We start from the raw sequence: 22,544 nt of genomic DNA, 5'->3' as shown, positions 1-22,544 counted from the left end.
CTATTTGAATTGTAGTTTGAAGATGTTTAAGTAAAATATATTTTTATTATTATAGTGAAGCCACACATCAATCGCGACAAGATGCAACAGGTAAGAGTACGCGCTGGTACACTTATCAAGTTGGATGTTGATATTAAGGGTGAACCTCCACCAACCAAAGCTTGGAGCTTTGCCAATAAGGTCCTCGAAAACACCTTAACTTTGAGGATCGAAAACGAAGATTATAACACCAAATTGCAAATCTCTGATACATCATGGAAATATACTGGTATTTATACGCTCAGGGCAGAAAACTCGTCTGGATTTGACGAGGCCACGGTTGAAGTCATCGTACTTGGTAATTTTTTTTGGTCGAGTAGCACACATTTGTTTTATATGAGAAATGTTGATTTATTTTCGATTTAACTTCTAGATAAACCTGGTAAGCCCGAAGGACCATTGGAAGTTTTCGATGTACACAAGGAAGGATGCAAACTCAAATGGAACAAACCGAAACACACTGGTGGACTTCCACTCAGTATGTACGTGGTTGAAAAGATGGATACTGCTACTGGAAAGTGGGTACCAGCTGGATCGGTCGATCCTGAAAAGACAGAAGCCAATGTTACTGGTAATGAATTTGATGACATTTTTAGAAATTTATGTAATGATTTGAATGTGTGTATTAACTTGAATGTATATATTTTTTGTAGGTTTGGAGCCAAATCATACTTACCAATTCCGTGTGAAGGCTGTAAACGAAGAAGGAGAATCCGAACCACTCGAAACTGACAACTCTACTGTGGCTAAGAATCCTTACGATGTACCGACTGCTCCTGGCTTGCCAGATATTGTCGACTGGGATGAGAATATGGTCAAATTGAAGTGGGAGCCTCCAATACGCGACAATGGTGCTCCAATTACTGGTTACATCATTGAAGTGATGGATAAATTCCGAGGAGAATTTATAAAGGTATTTTACTTTCATATAAATTGTGAATTATATTCGTAATATGCAAAAAAACTCACTCAATTGAAATTATTTCATAGGCTGTTGAAACACAAGGACCCATGTGCCAAGGTACAGTTCCTAAACTGGAAGAAGGCAATCAATATCAATTCAGAGTGCGCGCTGTAAATAAAGCTGGTCCTTCAGATCCTTCTGAAAATACCAACTGGCATACAGCTAAACCAAGATACTGTAAGTTTATTTAAAATATATGAAAGTGTTTATGTACATATATATATATATATATATATATATATATATATATATATATATATATAAATATATATATATATATATATATATATATATATATATATATATATATATATATATATATATATATATATATATATATATATATATATATATATATTGTTATGATTGGTAATTGTCATATTTGTTCTTTAGTGAAACCACGTATCGATCGCACCAACTTGCAACAGATCACAGTCAAGGCTGGACTTCCAGTTTCATTGGACATCAAGATCATTGGTGAACCTCCACCAACCGTTACCTGGACCTTCAAGGGCGAAGAGCTGAAGACAGATGATTTGATTCGCATCGACAATGTCGATTACAATACCAAATTATTGATTATGCGTAGCAAGAGGGCCAACAGTGGCAAATATGTCATTAAGGCTAAGAACGAAGTAGGCGAAGATGAAGCCGAAGTTGAAATCATCGTTGTCGGTAAGCCGTCTAAGCCTAAAGGACCTTTGGAAGTTGATGATATTACGAAGAACGGATGCACCTTGTCCTGGAAGAAACCAGATGATGATGGTGGTAGTCCGATTGAATATTACGAAATTGAAAAAATGGATCCACTCACTGGGCAATGGGTACCTTGCGGAACTAGCAAGGAACCTAAGGTGAATTTTAATTCGATTTGATAAAGTTGTTAAGATTTAAAAATAAGTATTTTGAAAAAATATGTATTTTATAGGCTCAAGTTGGCGGATTGCAAGAAGGAAAAGCATACAAATTCAGAGTCAAGGCCGTTAATAAGGAAGGCGAATCTGAAGAATTGGAAACAGAGAAACCAATCATCGCTAAGAATCCTTTCGGTATGTACATTTCAATATCGCATATATTTTTAATCCATTTCAGTTTTGAATCTAATGATTGGATTCATTTTTAGACGAGCCTGGCAAACCTGGTCGTCCCGAATTGAAGAACTGGGACAAGGACTTTGTCGACCTCGAATGGCCTGCTCCGAAGAGCGACGGTGGCGCTCCCATCACTGGATATATCATCCAGAAGAGGGAGAAGGGAGAGAGGTATTTTAAATAAAAACTATTATATTATGACATATTTAAGTACTATGTTAACCAAACAATTAATTGCAGAACATGGCAAGACTGTGCCAAGACAACTGGCGACAGACCTTGTGGAAAAGTCACCGATGTTGAAGAAGGTCATGAATACGAATTCAGAGTCATTGCCGTCAATAAGGCTGGTCCTAGTGAACCTAGTGACCATTCGAAATCCGTTATCTGCAAACCACGATTCTGTTAGTATTTTATTATGTTAGTTTGAAACATGGAAATCAAAAATCTTTTATAAAACTATATTTTTTTTATCAAATTCATTACAGTGGCACCCAAAATCGACCGCAAGAATCTTCAAAAGAAGACCATCCGCTCTGGAGAGACCCTCAAAATGGAAGCCGACGTCAAGGGTGAACCTGAACCCAAGATCACTTGGACTTTGAAGGGTCAAGTGTTGACGAACAACGAGAGATTGAAGCTCGTCAATGAGGAATATAAGATTTCGTTCATCTGCCAAAAGATGAAGAGGGCCGATACTGGAACTTACATCGTAACAGCTACAAACGATTCTGGAACTGATACAGTCGAGGTTGAAGTTATTGTTGTTGGCAAACCATCTAAGCCTAAAGGTCCACTTAAGGTAAATATATTTCACATAACTAGTTGTTGAAGTATTTAATTTTCGCTATTACACTGGTCACGTTTGTGAATAGGTATCTGATGTCACTGCTGACGGCTGCAAACTCAAATGGGAGAAACCAGAAGACGATGGTGGCGAACCTGTCGAAAGCTACGTCGTTGAACGTATGGATACTGAAACCGGAAGATGGGTACCAGTTTGCACTACTAAAGATCCTGAATGTGATGTTACTGGTTTGAACGAAGGCAAGGACTACATGTTCAGAGTCAAAGCTGTGAATTCAGAAGGAGAATCTGAGCCTCTCGTTACTGAGGGTGCTACTACAGCTAAGAATCCCTTCGGTAAGTTTAGCACAATCTTCAAAATGTGGTTTAAATATTGATTTGGATCTTTGACTAATTAGTAATTTTGTTTTAGATGCTGCCGATGCTCCTGGCAAACCCGATATCAAGGATTGGTCCAAGAATCACGTGGATCTCAAATGGGAGAAGCCTGCTAATGATGGCGGTGCTCCAATTACTGGATACATCATCGAAAAGAAGGATCGTGATACTGGAAAATGGATCAAGGCCGCTGAGGTAAAGAGCGAATATATATGTACATGTTATTTTTATCGAATAAGTGCTATTTTTTTACTTACGATATTTTTTATTTTACCACAGGTTACTGGACCTAAATGTGAAGGTAGAGTGCCTGATTTGATCGAAGGAAAGACTTACCAATTCAGAGTCAAAGCTGTCAATAAGGCTGGTCAATCTAAGCCTTCAACTGCTACCGACAACCATTTGGCCAAGGATAGATTTGGTATGTGATATACCTAAATTGTATCATGTGAATAATTTAAATTGTTATTTTATTGCTATTTATGATTTTAGCCGCTCCCAAGATTGATAGGACAAATATGCGTGACATCAACATCAAAGCTGGTCAACTCATTCGTCTTGATATCAAAGTCAGCGGTGAACCTGCACCAACCAAGACATGGTAATTTTTTAACATCACGTATTAGTCAAATAAAGTTTATTGACAGTTAATTAAGCATGCAATTTAAATGTACAGGTTCCAAAACAAAGCTCGTCTCGAATCTGGAGATAACTTCAATATTGACATTGAAGACTATCGCATAAAATTGACGGTATCTGTTTCGGCTCGTAAGCATACTGGAACGTACGTTCTGAAGGCTGAGAATAGTTCAGGCAAAGACGAAGCACAAATCGAAATCAACGTGTTGGACGTTCCTGCAAAGCCGGAAGGACCTCTCAAGGTAAATAAAGTTAGATTAAAATAAATACTTTGTTTCACGAAAGAGTTATTTAAAATAAATTATTTGGTTTGTAGATCAGCGATGTGCACAAGGAAGGTTGCACGCTCAAGTGGAACCCACCACTAGACGATGGGGGTGCACCTTTGGACCATTACTTGGTCGAAAAGATGGACACAGAAACTGGAAGATGGTTGCCAGCCGCTAAAGTCAAGGATCCCAAGGCAGAAATTGATAATTTGGTACCTGGACAGGAGTACAAATTCAGGGTATCTGCTGTTAACAACGAGGGTGTGTCTGAACCCCTCGATGCTGACCACTCCATTATCGCCAAGAATCCGTTCGGTATGTATTTTAAATTGAGCAGTGGCGTAGATAAATGTCGATGTTTGCTAATTGTATTGTTATTAATGTGCAGACGAGCCTGGAGCACCTGGAGTACCAGACGTTGTCGACTGGGACAAGGATCGTGTGGATCTCAAATGGGCCAAGCCCATCAAAGATGGTGGTTCACCTATCACTGGATACGTTATTGAAAAGAGGGAGAAGGGTACCGAAAAATGGATTAAAGCCGCTGAAGTCGGACCTGATGACAATGACAAAGCAACTGTACTTAATTTGGATGAAGGTGTTGAATACGAGTTCAGAGTTAAGGCTGTGAATGCAGCTGGACCTGGTGAACCTAGTGGAGCTTCTAAGGGAGTCGTCACTAAGCCTAGAAAATGTAAGAAGTTTGTTAATATATTTTGATTGTTGAAACTAAAATTTCTTTGGTTTTAATGATTTTTTTTGTATTTCAGTGGCTCCCAAAATTGATAGACGCTGTCTCCGAAACATTAAAGTCAAAGAAGGTGAACCTATTGTGCTTGATGTCAAAGTATCTGGAGAACCTGCTCCTGATTGCACATGGACTTTGGGTAACAAGTCTGTTTCCAGCACATCTAATCTTAAGAGTGAGTATTGTTTTGGGTATAAAATATTGATTCGATTTAATCGATAATTATATTAATTGTCGGTATCATTTCAGTTATCGATATTCCATACATGACCAAGTACCACAACGACAATCCTAAGAGGAAGGAGTCTGGTATTTACAAGATTTCAGCTGTAAACAAGTTTGGATCAGATTCTGCTGAAGTTGAAATTATCATCACATGTAAGATTCATTTAAATTTTTTTTTATTAGTTTTTAGTTAAATGAAATTACTTATTTTTTTTTACTTTTGTAGCCAAACCTGACAAACCAGAAGGACCACTTGAAGTATCTGATATCCACAAAGAAGGATGCACTCTTAAATGGAACAAACCTAAAGACGATGGTGGTGAACCCATTGAAGGATACCTTGTCGAAAAATACGATCCTGAAACTGGAACTTGGATTCCAGTCGGCAAAACTCTTGGAAATGTACCTGAGATGAAAGTGAGTGTTAAATTTTTTGTTGGTTCAAATTGTGGTGTTTAGCAAGGAGCTTATCAAATTTTTGATGACTTTTATAGGTCGATGGTCTCATTCCCGGCCATGAATATAAATTCAGAGTTAAAGCTATAAACAAGGAAGGAGAATCCGAACCTTTGGAAACTTTGGGATCAATCATCGCCAAGGATCCATTCAGTAAGTTTAATGCGAGTTTTTTATATAATTTTTGTTCTATTGAAATATTACTAAATGCTCCTATTTTATTATTACAGCGACACCAGACACTCCTGGACAACCCATTCCCGATGATTGGTCTGCTAATCACGTTGATCTCAAATGGGAGCCTCCAATTTCAGACGGTGGATCTCCAATTGTTGGATACATCATTGAAATGAAGGACAAATACAGTCCAATGTGGGAGAAGGCTTGCGAAACTCAAAGCGACAAGCCTACTGCCACTGTTAATGGGTAAGGAGTATTATATTAGGCTAAACATATGTAGTATTTAAAATCAGAAAGCTATAAGAGTACAATTTTGTTCTAGGCTGATCGAAGGCAATGAATACCAATTCCGTGTAATTGCTGTGAACAAAGCTGGACAGAGCAAACCGTCCGAAGCCAGCAAGAACTTCATTGCCAAACCTAGATTCTTGGCTCCTAAGATTGACAGGCGCAATCTTCGCGATGTCACAATCTCTGCTGGTTCTACGCTTAAATTTGATGTTGGAATCATTGGTGAACCTCCACCAGCTGTCGAATGGAAGTACCAAAACATGCCTCTTAGGAGTTCCAAGACGGTACAAATCGACAATGTTGATTACAATACTAAGCTGACAATTCGTCCAGCTCAAAGGGGCGATTCTGGAGAATATATGGTCTCGGCTTCTAACTCCAGTGGTCGTGATCAAGTCACTGTAATGGTTACTATTACAGACAAACCAATGAAACCAGAAGGACCTCTTGCTGTAAGTTATTTTTCACACAAATTTGATTTTACACAAATTTTAAGGTCATTATAACAATTTATTATTATTTTTAGGTATCCGATGTACATAAAGAGGGTTGCACACTTAAATGGAAGCGTCCCAAGGATGATGGTGGTAGCCCAATTGAATACTACCAAGTGGACAAATTGGATACAGAAACTGGATGCTGGGTACCATGCGCTAGAGCTGCTGAGCCTAGTAAGATATTGTTATTTTTGTATTATAATATATGTACATAGTTTAATTATTGATTTGGTATTAATTGATTGTTTTCGTTTTCTAGAATGCGACTTGACTGGACTTACTCCAAACAAAGAGTATATGTTCAGGGTATCTGCTGTAAATTCCGAAGGTGAATCTGAACCTTTGATTACCACTGAAGCCATCGTTGCCAAGAATCCATTCGATGAACCTGGTAAGAATTACGCAAAATTGAGATTTTCTATATATATTTTTTTTGGGCTAAATATATTAATATGGTCTTGTATAATAGGCGCACCTGGAATGCCAACCGTTACCGACTGGGATAAGGATCATGTTGATCTCAAATGGACTCCACCCAAAGAAGATGGTGGTGCTCCAATTACTGGATATGTTGTTGAAAAGAAGGATAAATTCGGAAATTGGGAGAAGGCCCTTGAGGTTAATTTTAAGACAGTTAAATTTTGAATGGATGATTTTATGTAATCCTATAGGTAGTAATTTCATGATTTTTTTAAATACAGGTACCTGCTGACAAGACAACTTGCACAGTTCCTGATTTGATTGAAGGTCAGACTTATGAATTCAGGGTTCGTGCTGTGAACAAAGCAGGACCTGGTGAGCCTAGCGAGAGCACTCATCCAGTAACTGCCAAGCCCAGAAATATGGCACCTAAGATCGATAGGACCAACTTGGAGCCTATCAAGATCAGGGCTGGACAGAAATTCGGTTTCGATGTCAAGGTATCTGGAGAACCCATCCCAGAAACGAAATGGTTCCTCGGAAAGAGGGAGGTAAAATCTGGTGGTGAAATTAAAGTAAATCACACCGATTACAACACTAAGTTGAACTGCAAAGTTGCTTCACGAGCTGACAGCGGCCGCTACACAATTACAGCTGAAAATACTAACGGAAAAGACATTGCCGAAGTTGAAGTTATTGTTTTGAGTGTACCAAGTCCACCTGGAGGTCCACTTAAAGTCTCTGATGTACATGCTAAGGGAGCTAAGTTATCTTGGAATCCTCCAGCTGACGATGGTGGTCAGCCCGTTGAAAAATACGTGGTTGAGAAGATGGACGAAGCCACTGGTCGTTGGGTACCAGCTGGTGAAACTGACGGTCCTGCTACATCATTGGCCATTGATGGACTTCAACCAGGACATAAGTACAAATTCCGTGTACGTGCTGTCAACAGACAAGGAAAATCTGAGCCTCTTAGCACTCAACAAGCTATCGAAGCTAAGAATCCATTCGGTAAGTTTAATGGGTTATATATAAATTGATTTTAATGCAAAGTTAAATGAATGCTAATGATTTATGTGCTTTAGATGCTGCTGGTAAGCCTGGAACTCCAGTTGTATCTGACTTTGATAAGGACTTTGTTGAACTTAAATGGACTAGACCTGAGTCCGATGGTGGAGCTCCCATCACTGGCTACGTTATTGAAAAGAAAGACAAGTATTCACCGGATTGGGAAGAGTGTGCTCAGGTTGGTTTTACAAATATTATAACATAAAATAACACGGTTAAAAATATTTTGGATAACCATGATTTTTTTTATTATTTTAGGTCGAAGGAGATGTCACTACTGGTAAAGTTAACGATTTGATCGAAGGCAATAACTATGAATTCCGCATTCGTGCAGTTAATAAAGCAGGAAAAGGTGAACCTAGTGATGCTTCTAATAGCCATTTGGCCAGAGCTAAGAATCAAGCTCCTAAGATCGACAGGAACTTTATGTTTAATGTCAAAATCCGTGCTGGACAGAACTTCGACTTCGATGTTCCAGTTTCTGGTGAGCCCACTCCATCTAAGGAATGGTACATCAACGAGAACATAATAATCAATACAGACAGGATAAAGATTATAAACGAACAATACTCTACCAAGTTCAGACTTGTTGATTCTAAGAGGACCGACTCTGGAACTTATACATTGAAGGCCAAGAACATCAACGGCACCGATAGCGCTACTCTTACCGTAACAATCCTTGATATTCCTCTGCCTCCAGAAGGTCCACTCAAGGCTGACAACATTACAAAGAGTGGATGCACTCTGTACTGGAGACCACCTAAAGATGACGGTGGTAGCGAAATTTCTGGATACATCGTTGAAAAGATGGATTCTGAAAATATGCGATGGGTACCTGTCGGTGAAGTACAAGGCTGCAATATCAGAGCTGACCATCTCATCGAAGGACACGATTATAACTTCAGGGTAAGGGCTGTGAATAAGCAGGGTGAATCTTTGCCACTTACTGGCCACGAGCCGGTTACCGCCAAGGATCCGTTCAGCGCTCCTGACAAACCTGGAACACCTGTGGTTAAGGACTGGGATAAGGATCACATGGACCTGGAATGGGTAGCACCAAAGAAGGATGGTGGATCTCCCATTAGTGGCTATATTATTGAAGCCAAGACCAAATATGGAAGCTGGGAGAAGGCTGCTGTGGTGCAAGGACCTAAAACTTCCGCTACGGTTCCTGGTTTGATCGAAGGAGAGGAATATGAATTTAGGGTTATTGCCGTGAACAAGGCTGGACCCGGAGAACCTAGTGATGGATCAACTCCACAAATTGCTAAGGCTAGGTTCTGCGTTCCTCACTTCGATAAGACGCTTCTTAAGGATTTGACCGTTAAAGCTGGTCAACGTATCGCCTGGGAAATTCCCATCGAAGCTTCACCAAAACCGATCGCTGAATGGCAGAATAATGGAAAGGTTATTCAACCTTCTGATAGAGTTGACATGCACGTGTCTATGAGCAAAGTCACTTTCGATATTCCATTCTCGGTTAGGGCCGATTGTGGCACTTACAAACTGACTCTCAAGAACGACCTCGGATCATTTAGTGCTACGGCTTTAGTTACCGTATTGGATAAACCAACCAAACCCGAAAAACCATTGATAGTATCTGAAGTTACTAAAGAGAGCTGTCAACTCACATGGCGTCTTCCATTGGACGATGGTGGTTCTCCGATCTTGCATTACGTCATTGAAAAGATGGACTTGTCCCGTGGAACGTGGTCTGATGCTGGAATGAGCAATTCTTTGACTCACCAAGTAACTAGGTTGATTCATATGAAGGATTACCTTTTCAGAGTAAGCGCTGTGAATGCTATTGGTCAATCTGATCCATTAGAGTTAGACAAGAGTATTTGCGCTAAGAACGAATTCGATGAACCCACCGCTCCTGGCAAACCAGACATCACTGACTGGGGCAAGGACCACGTCGACTTACAATGGACCGAACCGAAGTCCAATGGAGGATCACCAATCACTGGATACATCATCCAAAAGAAAGAAAAGGGAAGCCCATACTGGGTCAATGCCGTTCATGTTCCTCCAAAGCAGACAAACGCTACTGTTCCAGACCTTACGGAAGGACAGGATTATGAGTTCCGCATTATTGCTGTCAATACAGCAGGACAGAGTGAACCTAGCGAGCCTTCTGACATTGTTACATGCAAGGAAAGATACTTGGCTCCTAAGATCAAGACTCCACTCAAGGAAATTCGTATCAAAGCTGGACTCATCTTCCACGTTGATATCGACTTCATTGGTGAACCTGCACCTGAGGTTATTTGGACCAATACTGGCAAGCCTATCACAACCGACGAAAGAACAACAATCACATCTATTGGTCATCATACTATTGTCCATACTGTGAACTGCAAGCGTAGCGATGCAGGATTGTATCATTTACTTTTGAGAAATAGCTCTGGAATTGATGAAGGCAGCTTTGAAGTTGTGGTTCTTGATCGCCCAGCACCTCCAGAAGGACCATTGGAATATGAAGAAATTACAGCTCAATCTGTCACACTATCCTGGAAGCCACCTAAAGATAATGGAGGCAGCGAAATTACTGGATATGTTATTGAAAAACGTGATTTGACTCATGGTGGTGGTTGGGTACCAGCTGTTGCCTACGTGAACCCGAAATATAACCATGCTACTGTTCCAAGATTACTTGAAGGTACTAAATACGAATTCCGAGTATCAGCTGAAAATTTGCAAGGCAGATCAGATCCATTGAACACTGACAAGCCTGTCATTGCTAAGAACCAATACGACGTTCCCGGAAAACCAGGAAAACCCGAATTGGTTTCTTCCGACAAAGATCATATCAAGATCAAATGGTCTCCTCCAATTTCAAACGGTGGATCAAGCATTGTTGGATATGATATTGAACGTAGGGACAAGGCGACTGGAAGATGGATCAAGGTCAACAAAGACCCCGTTAGAAATAATGAATATACCGATGAACGTGTACAAGAAGGACATCAATACGAATATAGAGTGTCTGCCGTCAACGCTGCTGGTCCCGGAAAACCATCAGATCCATCCAGCGTCTTCACGGCTAAGCCGATGAAAGAAAAGCCCAAATTATGGTTGGATGGACTCATTGGAAGAAAGATCAAAGTACGCGCTGGAGAGCCGATAAATGTCACAATTCCAATCACTGGAGCTCCAACACCCAAAATCAGTTGGACAAAGGGATCTATTTCTCTCTTACCATCTCATAGATTGTTCCAAGAAACTTCAAATGATCAAACTAAGCTTCTTATTGAGAAATCCACTAGGGATGATTCTGGTAAATATACAATCACAGCTTCGAACGAAAATGGCAAAGATTCTGCTGACATTGAAGTCATCGTTGTCGATAAACCTGGAATACCTAAAGGTCCTCTTACTTACAACGCAATTACTCATGATTCAGTCAGCCTCACCTGGTCACCACCCACTGATGATGGCGGCAGTGAAGTCACTGGATATGTTGTCGAAATGTGCGACTATGGCGTTGATAACTGGCATTCAGTTGCTGGATTCTGTCCCAAGTGTGCTTTCACTGTTAAGAATCTGATTGAAGGAAAGAAATACAACTTCAGAGTGCGTGCCGAAAATATATATGGCGTATCTGAACCACTTGATGGTAAACCAGTGATCGCTAAATCACCATTCGATCCACCAGATGCACCTAGCCAACCCGATGTTACTGCGTACAGCTCGAACAGCTGCTCCTTGGAATGGAAACCACCTACCAATTCTGGTGGTAAACCAATCACAGGCTACTACGTTGAAAAACGTGAACGTGGAGGTGAATGGGTCAGAGTTAACAACTACCCAACTCCCAACACTTGCCTCACTGCTCAAGATCTTCGTGAAGGTAATCGTTACGAGTTCAGAGTTATCGCTGTGAACGAAGCTGGACCTGGTAAACCAAGTAAACCATCAGAGCCGATCGTAGCTCAAACTCAAAGACTTCGTCCCGATGCTCCTGAAGCTCCTAAACCAGATAGGATTACCAAAGATTCTGTTACGCTCTCGTGGCGTCCACCTCGCAGCGATGGAGGGGCTAAGATTAAGGGATACATCGTACAAAAGAAACATAAGAATGATTCTGACTGGTCTGATTGCAACGATACACCTGTACCTGCCTTAGTATACACTGTACCGAAATTGAAGGAGGGTGAGGAATATCAATTCAGAGTTATTGCTGTGAATGATATTGGAAACTCCGAACCCAGCAAACCCACCAGTGGAATCATCATTGAAGAACAGCCCAATAAACCATGCATGGACCTTGGAGGAGTACGTGATATCACCGTCAGAGCTGGAGAAGACTTCTGCATTCATGTTCCATACACAGGATTCCCTCAACCAACTGCCGCGTGGTTTGCCGATGATAATGCTTTGGATGTCGAAGCAGATAAGAGAATCTTCCAAAAGATTACACCAGATTCTGCCTCACTCGTCGTGCAGAATTCGAAGAGAACAGATGGTGGACAGTATAGGTTGCAACTCCGTAATCCTTCTGGATACGATACAGCTACAATCAACGTACGCGTATTGGACAGGCCTGGTAAACCCGAGAATCTCAGAGCTGATGAGTTCGAAGGTGAAGCTCTTACCTTGTACTGGAACCCACCCAAAGACAACGGTGGTGGCGATATTACCAACTACGTCGTTGAAAAGAAGGAAGCTAGGACACAAAACTGGACCAAGGTGTCAGGTTATGTCACAACACCCTTCATCAGAGTTAAGAACTTGTCCGTCGGAAAAGAATACGACTTCAGGGTCATGGCTGAAAATCAATACGGACAATCAGATCCCGTTCAAACTACCAACCCGATCAGGGCCAGACATCCATTCGATCCTCCAGGCGCTCCTGGTGCTCCACGATCTGTGGAAACTACGGAGTCTTCTATTACTGTTACCTGGACAAAGCCCAGGCACGATGGTGGTTCTCCAATTACTGGTTACGTAATTGAGAAGAGATTGATAAGCGAAGACAAGTGGACTAAGGCTTCTCACGCCTACATTCCCGACACAACATACAAAGTAATGGGTCTCATTGAAAATCACGAGTATGAGTTCAGGGTTGCAGCTATTAATGCCGCAGGTCAAGGCCCATATTCTCAGAGCTCAGATACTATTGTATGCAGAGCACCTGCCAATGCACCTAAGATTACCAGTGACTTGAGTATCAGAGATATTACAGTCATCGCTGGGGAAGAATTGAAGATCACAGTTCCATTTACTGGAAATCCTAAACCTAAGGTTGGATGGAACGTAAATAACGAAGATATCTATCCAGATGATAGGATCAAGTTCATTACATCTACTACTGATACCGTTTATTTGAACAAATGTGTAAAGAGGAGCGACACTGGTCTTTACACTATACAGTTGATAAATAATGAAGGATCTGATAGTGCCAGTTGCAAGGTGTTGGTTGTTGATAAACCGTCTCCACCAATTGGTCCTTTGGATGTGTCTGATATTACTCCTGACACGTGCACGCTCAGCTGGAAACCACCACTAGATGATGGTGGTTCTCCTATCACCAACTACGTCGTCGAAAAGATGGACAACAATGGAGTAAGTATTCTTATTCTGATAATTATGTATAATGAATCTACAAATTTAATAATAAATGTAATGTTTGATAGATATGGATTCGAATCTCTTCCTTCGTCCGAAATTGCCACTACAACGTAATGGGATTGGAGCCAAACAAGAAGTATCATTTCAGAGTGAGAGCAGAGAATCAATATGGTGTATCTGAACCACTCGCTTTGGATGATCCTATTGTAGCTAAGGTAACATTAATCACATATTTTTAATTTATCATTAATTAAAGATCATTAATTAACGTTTTAATATTTACCCATTAATTGTAGTTCTCGTTCACGGTGCCGGATCCACCGGGTACTCCAAGAGTTGGAGACTGGGAAGATGGAACTGCTACTGTTACATGGGATCGACCTCGTCACGATGGTGGCTCTCGTATCCAAGGTTATCGCGTGGAGTACAGAGATGTCCAAGATGGCGTATGGAAGTCCAGTGATTATCTGGTCAAGGATACCACATATCAAGTAAGTATATTTTGACGTACACAACTTGATTGACCAAAATAACTCAAATTAGAATGGAGTTATTATATCATTCATGAATATTTCAGGCTTACGGCTTGGAAGCAGGACACGAGTACGAATTCAGAGTTCGCGCAAAGAACGCAGCCGGCTTCTCCAAATACTCAGGAAACTCTACTAAATACCATGTCAAGTCCAAATTCAGAGTGCCTTCTCCTCCGGGAACACCCAAGGTCATCAAAGTGGGTCGCAACTATGTCGACCTTAAGTGGGAGGCTCCTTCGTCAGATGGAGGTATTTTTTGTTTTTAAACATTTCAGAGAGAAATTAATTTTTATGATATTGATTTTGGTTTTGGTGAATTTTAGGCTCTCGTATTACTGGTTACATCATCGAAAAGAGAGACCTGGGAGGAGCACTTTGGGTCAAATGCAACGATTACAACATTATGGATCTGGATTACACAGTTCTCAATTTGATAGAAAGAGGAGATTACGAGTTCAGAGTTATTGCTGTCAATGCTGCAGGTATATTGAATAATTCATATTTAAAATTCATCTATTATTGGGGAGAAAATCTTTAGATTGGTTTTTCAAAACACGACACACTTTTTTTTTCTCAGGCAAATCCGAACCATCTGCTTGCACAATGCCAATAAAGATATGCGAAGTCCTTGGAGGCAAGAAACCAGAATGGATACGACCAATGTCCAATTTGACAATTCCTTTGGGCAAAGCACACACTATCGAATGTGAAGCTGTTGGAAATCCGGAACCAACCGGACGCTGGTTGAAAAACGGACGAGAAATCATTATGGGCAACAGGTAAAATACTCAACATGTTTCCTATCTCAAAAAATCGTATTAAGATTGAATATATCCAACTGAATTTCATTTAAAGATTTGTCGCTGAGTCCAAGAAGGGAGTGCTCCGTCTCACTATCACAGAAGCTCGTGAACAAGATGAAGGTGACTACACTTGCGAAGCTGTTAACACTATTGGATTCATTCACAGCACTGGACACGTCAAGATCGGAAGTGAGTCATTAGAAAATTAATAATAAAGAATAAATAATTTAAAAAAAAAATGTTGTTTTGAAATTTTAAATGTTTTCTTCAGCTCCACCGAAGATCACACGCATGCCTGGAGATTTGAACTTGCCAGAGCACGACAACACCAAGATCAAGATCTACTACACTGGAGATCAGCCCATGGATGTTACACTTACCAAGGATGGTCATAAGATCGTAGAATCTCCACATATCAAATACACTATCTTCGATGAGTACATCATGATCTTCATCAAAGATATTTCTCAAGAGGATGCCGGCACGTACAAGCTGACCATCAAGAACAATTCTGGAGAAATTTCAGATAACTTCCAAGTTTACATCACTGGATTGCCTGGTCCTCCAGAAGGTCCTCTTGAAGTGCCCTCTATCAGCAGGCACTCTTGCTCGTTGGCTTGGAAACCACCAAAGTACACCGGAGGATTGCCGATCACCCACTACGTTATTGAAAGGAGTGACGTGACTGGAAATGCTTGGATTACTGTCGCTTCCAATTGTAGGGACACTCAATTCACTGTGCAAGGTTTGACCCTAGGACAAGAATACTTGTTCAGAGTGCACGCTTGCAATGAAAACGGAATGGGTCCTGCCTTGCAAGGAGTCAATCCTATCAAGGTACTGATCTACTGGATGTCTATTACTTTTGAAAAAATATAATTTTTTTAGGGTTTTGATATATTAAACTTTGGTTTTATTTTAAAGGCGAGAGCACCATTCGATCCACCATCACCACCTGGTGCACCAACCATCACAGAGGTTGGTGGAGATTTTGTGCATTTGCAATGGGACAAACCCGAGAGTGATGGTGGTTCCAGAATCCAAGGTAAGCTTGATTATTTTAGAGTTATTAAATACTTAGTTATCACTGTATTAACTCTATTTTAAATATTAAAGGTTACTGGATCGACAAGCGTGAGGTCGGTTCAAACAGCTGGCAAAGGGTTAACGCCGCATTGTGCGTAGCCACTCAGATCACATGCTCAAACTTGATCGAGGGTCGCCAATACGAGTTCAGAATCTTCGCCCAAAACGAAGCTGGACTTTCAGAACCCAGCTCCAATAGCACTCAAGTCAAGGTTGTTGATCCTAAAGCCGCCACACCTCCAGAAATCGTCAAGCCTCTTAAGAACGCCAACTGTATCCAAAATCACAATGCTCAATTCACTTGCACAATCACTGGACAACCCAGACCATGCATTACATGGTACAAGGGTGCTCGTGAGATAACAAACGGTCCAAGATATCGCATTTGGAGCGACAATGATGTCCACAATTTGACAGTATGTGACGTCTACGGAGAAGATGCAGATGAGTACGTGTGCCGCGCCGTCAATAAGGGTGGTATCAAGAGTACCAGAGCTGAACTTCTCATCATGAGTAAGTATTTTTGTATATTCTGGGTCTTACTATGTTGTATTTTGAACAATTTGCTTAAATTTTTATCCTTCCAGCTGCTCCTAAATTGAATGTGCCTCCAAGATTCCGCGATACTGCCTACTTCGACAAGGGAGAGAATGTTATTGTTAAGATTCCATTCACTGGTCATCCTAAGCCCAAGATTACCTGGGTGCGTGAAGGAGAACACATTGAAGCTGGCGGTCATTACCACGTTGAAAGGAAGGGTAAGTTTTTTCAAGGATAGTAATCTAATTTAACTGAAATTAACGGGGATTATATTAATTGTGATGCTTGCTTCTAGATCGCCATGCTATACTTACTATCCGCGATGCCAGCAAGATCGATTCTGGACCATACAGGATTACGGCTGAGAACGAATTGGGTCAAGATACAGCTATTGTCAATATTGAAATTAGCGGTAAGTGCTTTTCTAATTATCTCACAGATATGCATTTCATATGCAGAAGATGAGATTTAAATAAATAAATATTCTATGATTTTAGATCGTCCTGATCCTCCGAGGTTCCCAGCTGTTGACAGCATTGCCATCGATTCTTGTGCACTCACCTGGAAGGCACCTGTATGGGATGGTGGTTCAAATATCACCAATTACCTGGTCGAAAAAAGGGAACACCCCATGTCGAGCTGGATTCGTGTCGGAAACACCAGGTAATTTTAATTTAATGTATTGAATTGGATGTTGAAGAAGATTGTTTTTTTTTGCTAATTCAATTATCATTTTAGATTTACAACTATGGCTATTACTGGTTTGGCTCCTGGTCATCAATATGAGTTTAGAGTATACGCTGAAAACATTTATGGAAGGTCTGATTCTTCGGTGACGACTGGTCTCATGGAGACCAAGAGCGTCATCAAGAAAGAGATCAAAAAGAAGGAACACAAAGGTATGTTGGTTGATTTTTAAAATGAGAAGGGTGTTTTAAAATTTGAATGATCATAATTGAAGATGTGATACTGTTTTAGTGGACGAAAATGGCAAGAGAATTAGAACTAATGCCGATCATGGACCAATTAAGGACTATGACAGCTACGTCTTCGACATTTATTCCAAATACGTTCCTCAACCAGTTGACATTTCAACCGATTCTGTCTATGATAAATACGACATTTTGGAAGAAATTGGTGAGTTGATGTTGATTTAATTTCGCTTAGAAAAAATAGCATACATTTTAATAATTCATATATAGAGTAAAAATGATGTTTATTTATCCTTTTATTTAAATGTTTTCGATATAAGTAAAGTAATAAATGTTGTACTAACCAATCGTGAAGTAAATGTAGCTAACAAGTCTGTTAAATTCGCAATCGGTTCAACCGCGGGACTGATTTTCATTTTCAAACAGAAAGTTTCACTTTTACCGTATATAGTCTCTCTTACATTAGATTTTTTATGTGCATATGAGATTAGTCAAAATATCGACAGCATAATAGCATGTTTCATTCCATTGATTACGGCATTATGTATTTTCGTAAATCACATGGGAAGGTTTTCGAATTAAATACGGTAATTATAGCACAAATGAATCGATTGCGAAAGATTTGCATCCATTAAATGTGTGGTAGAAATTAATAAAGTAGAGTTTCGAAGAGTTGTTGTGCAATAACCTAGTGACGCGCGTGCGGTCCGCAGGCACTGGAGCCTTCGGAGTGGTACACAGATGCAGGGAGCGCAAGACAGGAAACATCTTTGCTGCCAAGTTCATTCCCGTCGGCCATGCCATGGAGAAGGAGCTGATTCGCAAGGAAATCGACATCATGAACCAACTCCATCACCAGAAGCTGATCAACTTGCACGACGCTTTCGAAGACGACGACGAGATGGTCCTCATTTTCGAATTGTAAGCCACCCACATTTTCGTTGAAATACTTTCATATTTTTGGATAAATGCTTACTACTAATGTGTTTATTTGTAGCTTGTCTGGTGGAGAGCTCTTCGAGAGGATCACAGCTCCTGGCTATCAAATGTCCGAAGCTGAGGTTATCAACTACATGAGGCAGATCTGCGAAGGAGTCAGGCATATGCATGAGCAAAATATCATCCATTTGGACATCAAGCCTGAGAACATCATGTGCCAGACTAGGATGAGCAGCAATGTTAAGGTACATATGTTTTGAAGAGCCATCCATTGGGTATTGTTTAGGGGTTTTCGACATGTGCTGATGATTTTTTTATTGAATTTCAGTTGATTGACTTTGGATTGGCTACTAAACTGGATCCAAATGAAGTCGTTAAGATATCTACTGGAACTGCTGAATTTGCCGCGCCTGAAATCGTCGAAAGGGAACCTGTCGGTTTCTATACTGATATGTGGGCTGTCGGTGTTTTGGCATACGTACTGTAAGTATTCAAACTTATTTGTATGCTTGGTATATTTGTAAAAGCTAAATTAAATTAACGTGTTTTCTTTTTTTTTATAGTCTATCTGGACTATCACCATTCGCTGGAAATAACGATATTGAGACTCTCAAGAACGTGAAAGCTTGCGACTGGGAGTTCGACGAAGAAGCGTTCTCCAACGTATCTGAGGATGCCAGAGACTTCATCAAGAGGTTGCTGGTTAAGAATAAGGAGTAAGTTTTTCTTATTATAAATTAGCATTATAACGTTATGTTGGATTTTGAACTAACTTATGTATGTATATGCCTATTACAGAAAACGTTTGACAGCCCACGAGTGCTTGGTGCACGCATGGTTGACCGGAGACCCATCGAGCAGAACCAAACTCATGGACTCCAGCATTTATGAAGCGTTCCGCGATAGGCTCAGAGCCAAGTATGAAAGATGGGCTGAATATGCCTTGCCTATCGGTCGTCTCAGCGAATACTCCTCGCTCAGGAAGTTGTTGGTCGACAAGTGGAAGATATACGATGGATCTTTCGGTATTTTTTTATCAGACCCATCTGAGATAAGTAATGGTTTTGAGGGTTTTGGCTGATGTTTTGATTGCTGTTTCAGATCGCAGACAAGCGGCGCCAAGGTTCGTGATCAAACCACAATCTGCCTTCTGCTACGAAGGACAATCTGTCAAGTTTTATTGCCGCGTCATTGCCGTAGCTACACCCACTCTGATGTGGTCTAGAAACAACCAAGAGTTGAGACAGAGCGTTAAGTTCATGAAGAGGTACGCCGGAGAGGACTTCTACTTCATAATCAACAGGGCTAAATTGGAAGACAGAGGAGAATACATCATCAGAGCTGATAATCATTATGGATTCCGCGAAGAAGTTGTCTTCTTGAATGTTCAACGTAAGTACACATTATATTTGAAATAAAAACTAAAAAACTGTGCGTTGATGATTCAGATATTGATGATAATGCTCCAATATATTTTATTTTTGCAGCCATACCGAAGATTCCATCTCTGCCTCGTTTGGACGCTGAACCACGACGAAGAGAAGCACTGCCATACACGTTCTGGCAAGAGGACAGCGAATCAGCACCAAGCTTCACCTTCTTGTTGCGTCCTCGTGTCATGCAAGCTCGGGATACTTGCAAGCTTCTTTGTTGTCTGTCTGGCAAACCAGCTCCAACTGTCAAATGGTACGAATACTAAACTATTCAAACTGTATAAAGCAGATCGATTGGAGTGAAACTAATTTATGAGTGAATTCAGGTTCAAGGATAGACGAGAACTGTCTAAGTACGAGTATAGCATCAACCACTCGGATGGTGTAGTCACATTGGAGATCCTCGACTGCAAACCGGAAGACAGTGGGAAGTACAGCTGCGTAGCCACTAACAAACACGGAACTGATGAGACTAGCTGCGTAGTCATCGTAGAAGGTATTTAGCGCAATTTTCACTATGACAGATGAATATCGATTGTAGAAGGTTCCAGAACTAAATATTATTTTTTGATTTACAGGCGAAGTTATATCTGCTGAGCAAGCCAACTTGGCCCACAAATTCTTGTATTCTGGAGATCGTAAATATATTGAGCAACCTTTGAAACCAGCACCACCTCCGATAATCACAAAGACCAAAGTTACCATAGATCCACCAGCAGCACGTCCAAGACCTCGTCTGTCAACGCAAACTTCACAGAGCTCAAGTCAATCGTCATCAAGAAAGTATGGCGGAAAGCATTTAGATGCTGAATCGACCGGCTCAAGGTCGAGGAGCGCCACTAAAGAACTGATCTGTAAGTTTAAACGAGTTCATTAGTACATATGTATATGTGTATTTACACTTTTCGTTCCTCTTGATACTTACATATAATTTTGTTTTACAGTACCTCCTGATGATGCTTCGATGTGCAAGCCTGAATTCGCAAGATCATTACCACCAACACTCAATGTCAGAGATGGCACACCATTGTTGTTGAGCTGCTCGGTCAGGGGAGACCCAGAACCACAGATCTCATGGCTCAAGGGCGGAAAGGTATTAAATCTTACAAAGCCTTCATTGTTTATAATAATTATGAGCACATTTATTCGATTATTAATGTGCATTTAAACTTGTAGACTTTGACATCATCGGAAATAATGGATTTGAAGTATAAGAACGGAGTAGCTAGTCTGGCCATCAAGGAAGTGTTCCCAGAAGATGAGGGTGAATACATTTGCAGAGCCAAAAATAGTGTAGGAACTTCAGATTCAGTATGCAAAGTTGCAGTCAAACGTAAGTAGTCTGATTGTTTAGCTTTAAATATGTTTTGAATAGGATTTCAAGTATTTATTTGAGCTTTGGAACATTTTAGCGATGGATAGCGCGGCTGTAGGCAAAGGTGGTCTCACAGATCGTCCACCAAGAATAGTGTCACATGTAGTATCTCAGATTGTAAGCGACGGAGAGTCTATTATATTATCTTCAAGGTATGGGTCATATTCATATTGTGATCATGTTTTCACTAGTCTTTGTATAGATTTGAGATTTAATTTGTATTTTTTTTTGTAGAATCGTTGGAGCTGAACGTTTCGACGTAGTATGGTTGCACAATAATAAGGAAATCAAACCTTCCAAAGACTTTATGTATTCTAGCGAAGCTAATATTCACAAGTTGACCATAGCTGAAATATTCCCTGAAGATTCTGGTGAGTGATTCTTGAAATATAACACATTATTAAGAGTTCATTCGATTTATACTATTTTATGATAACTTGAACAATAGACTACAAAATGTCATGATAGGTTCACCAGCAATTTGTATTTATAATAAAAATTTAAGTATTTATTGGGTTTATGTATGACTTTTAAAGGTGTATACACATGTGAGGCTTTCAATGATTGTGGTGAATCATTCTCTTCCTGCTCATTGGTTGTGGCAGTACCCGGTGAAGAAATGCGCAGTCCATTCTTCAAACAGTTCCCGGCATCAGCTACCGTTGCCACGGGAGAGGGCGCATCATTCACAGCTGAAACTGACTCGGTATGTCAACGAATCATCACTGTAGTTGTCAGTGAAATTAGATAAACGTGTCGGTTGCTTATTTTGATGATTTCCCTCCGCAGGCACCTCTCCAATTGCAATGGTTGAAGGACGGCAAACCAATCGACGAGACGTCGTCGAGGTACAACTTCACAATGGAAGGTGAATCCAAGTACCGATTGGAGATCGTATCTTGCGGACCACAAGATGCCGGTCAATACCAAGCGAGAGCAGTGGGCAAAAAGGGAGATAACTTGGCCGCCTTCTCTCTGAATGTCTGCGATGCTTAATCGACTAATTTCAAATAAATCGAACCAATTTACACAAACGAATGTTCCCATCCACTCACACACTTATACACAAACCATGTTAGAATTGATTCGGAAAAATAATATATTTTTAACGAAATTTTCAACAATATGAGATGGGAGCAATTAAAATATAATATAGAAAAAAGCAATATATAAAATGTTAAAAAAATTCGAATTTTGAAATAACCACCAAAACGAAAAATTTTAGTACCATTTAAAAAATCTAGTCATATATTTGTT

At 40.4% G+C, this 22,544-nt stretch overlaps 1 protein-coding gene across 1 annotated transcript in view; it reads left to right on the top strand.

Moving 5' to 3' along the window:
• The window catches only part of bt (projectin protein bent), an 83,428-nt gene extending 60,908 nt beyond the window's left edge, over positions 1 to 22,520 (top strand). Inside the window, exons 74-130 of the mRNA XM_077433762.1 lie at positions 56 to 337; positions 413 to 610; positions 693 to 952; positions 1,030 to 1,180; positions 1,397 to 1,857; positions 1,932 to 2,052; positions 2,127 to 2,265; positions 2,335 to 2,498; positions 2,583 to 2,896; positions 2,970 to 3,237; positions 3,314 to 3,474; positions 3,559 to 3,700; positions 3,772 to 3,880; positions 3,956 to 4,160; positions 4,235 to 4,502; positions 4,576 to 4,881; positions 4,958 to 5,110; positions 5,185 to 5,313; positions 5,387 to 5,577; positions 5,655 to 5,769; positions 5,847 to 6,042; positions 6,119 to 6,539; positions 6,614 to 6,758; positions 6,844 to 6,975; positions 7,054 to 7,202; positions 7,286 to 8,015; positions 8,090 to 8,250; positions 8,331 to 13,640; positions 13,712 to 13,861; positions 13,943 to 14,137; positions 14,224 to 14,428; positions 14,503 to 14,661; positions 14,757 to 14,958; positions 15,035 to 15,171; positions 15,254 to 15,819; positions 15,907 to 16,027; positions 16,099 to 16,581; positions 16,656 to 16,826; positions 16,904 to 17,020; positions 17,106 to 17,271; positions 17,347 to 17,507; positions 17,587 to 17,745; positions 18,254 to 18,461; positions 18,538 to 18,724; positions 18,808 to 18,962; positions 19,043 to 19,195; positions 19,278 to 19,504; positions 19,581 to 19,871; positions 19,967 to 20,165; positions 20,239 to 20,408; positions 20,491 to 20,766; positions 20,857 to 21,005; positions 21,089 to 21,245; positions 21,325 to 21,439; positions 21,522 to 21,658; positions 21,824 to 21,993; positions 22,077 to 22,520. Of these exons, the coding sequence (XP_077289888.1) occupies positions 56 to 337; positions 413 to 610; positions 693 to 952; positions 1,030 to 1,180; positions 1,397 to 1,857; positions 1,932 to 2,052; positions 2,127 to 2,265; positions 2,335 to 2,498; positions 2,583 to 2,896; positions 2,970 to 3,237; positions 3,314 to 3,474; positions 3,559 to 3,700; positions 3,772 to 3,880; positions 3,956 to 4,160; positions 4,235 to 4,502; positions 4,576 to 4,881; positions 4,958 to 5,110; positions 5,185 to 5,313; positions 5,387 to 5,577; positions 5,655 to 5,769; positions 5,847 to 6,042; positions 6,119 to 6,539; positions 6,614 to 6,758; positions 6,844 to 6,975; positions 7,054 to 7,202; positions 7,286 to 8,015; positions 8,090 to 8,250; positions 8,331 to 13,640; positions 13,712 to 13,861; positions 13,943 to 14,137; positions 14,224 to 14,428; positions 14,503 to 14,661; positions 14,757 to 14,958; positions 15,035 to 15,171; positions 15,254 to 15,819; positions 15,907 to 16,027; positions 16,099 to 16,581; positions 16,656 to 16,826; positions 16,904 to 17,020; positions 17,106 to 17,271; positions 17,347 to 17,507; positions 17,587 to 17,745; positions 18,254 to 18,461; positions 18,538 to 18,724; positions 18,808 to 18,962; positions 19,043 to 19,195; positions 19,278 to 19,504; positions 19,581 to 19,871; positions 19,967 to 20,165; positions 20,239 to 20,408; positions 20,491 to 20,766; positions 20,857 to 21,005; positions 21,089 to 21,245; positions 21,325 to 21,439; positions 21,522 to 21,658; positions 21,824 to 21,993; positions 22,077 to 22,283 (17,174 nt within the window). The 3' untranslated portion in view covers positions 22,284 to 22,520. The remainder of the gene's footprint in view (positions 1 to 55; positions 338 to 412; positions 611 to 692; positions 953 to 1,029; positions 1,181 to 1,396; positions 1,858 to 1,931; positions 2,053 to 2,126; positions 2,266 to 2,334; positions 2,499 to 2,582; positions 2,897 to 2,969; positions 3,238 to 3,313; positions 3,475 to 3,558; positions 3,701 to 3,771; positions 3,881 to 3,955; positions 4,161 to 4,234; positions 4,503 to 4,575; positions 4,882 to 4,957; positions 5,111 to 5,184; positions 5,314 to 5,386; positions 5,578 to 5,654; positions 5,770 to 5,846; positions 6,043 to 6,118; positions 6,540 to 6,613; positions 6,759 to 6,843; positions 6,976 to 7,053; positions 7,203 to 7,285; positions 8,016 to 8,089; positions 8,251 to 8,330; positions 13,641 to 13,711; positions 13,862 to 13,942; positions 14,138 to 14,223; positions 14,429 to 14,502; positions 14,662 to 14,756; positions 14,959 to 15,034; positions 15,172 to 15,253; positions 15,820 to 15,906; positions 16,028 to 16,098; positions 16,582 to 16,655; positions 16,827 to 16,903; positions 17,021 to 17,105; positions 17,272 to 17,346; positions 17,508 to 17,586; positions 17,746 to 18,253; positions 18,462 to 18,537; positions 18,725 to 18,807; positions 18,963 to 19,042; positions 19,196 to 19,277; positions 19,505 to 19,580; positions 19,872 to 19,966; positions 20,166 to 20,238; positions 20,409 to 20,490; positions 20,767 to 20,856; positions 21,006 to 21,088; positions 21,246 to 21,324; positions 21,440 to 21,521; positions 21,659 to 21,823; positions 21,994 to 22,076) is intronic.
• The last annotated feature ends 24 nt before the right edge of the window (positions 22,521 to 22,544 follow it).

This window comes from Arctopsyche grandis, chromosome 6 (genome assembly GCF_051622035.1).
Source record: "Arctopsyche grandis isolate Sample6627 chromosome 6, ASM5162203v2, whole genome shotgun sequence".
In the NCBI taxonomy this organism is placed as follows: domain Eukaryota; kingdom Metazoa; phylum Arthropoda; class Insecta; order Trichoptera; family Hydropsychidae; genus Arctopsyche; species Arctopsyche grandis.
Note: the sequence above shows the minus strand (reverse complement) of the source record. Positions and strands in the feature narration are given on the sequence as shown.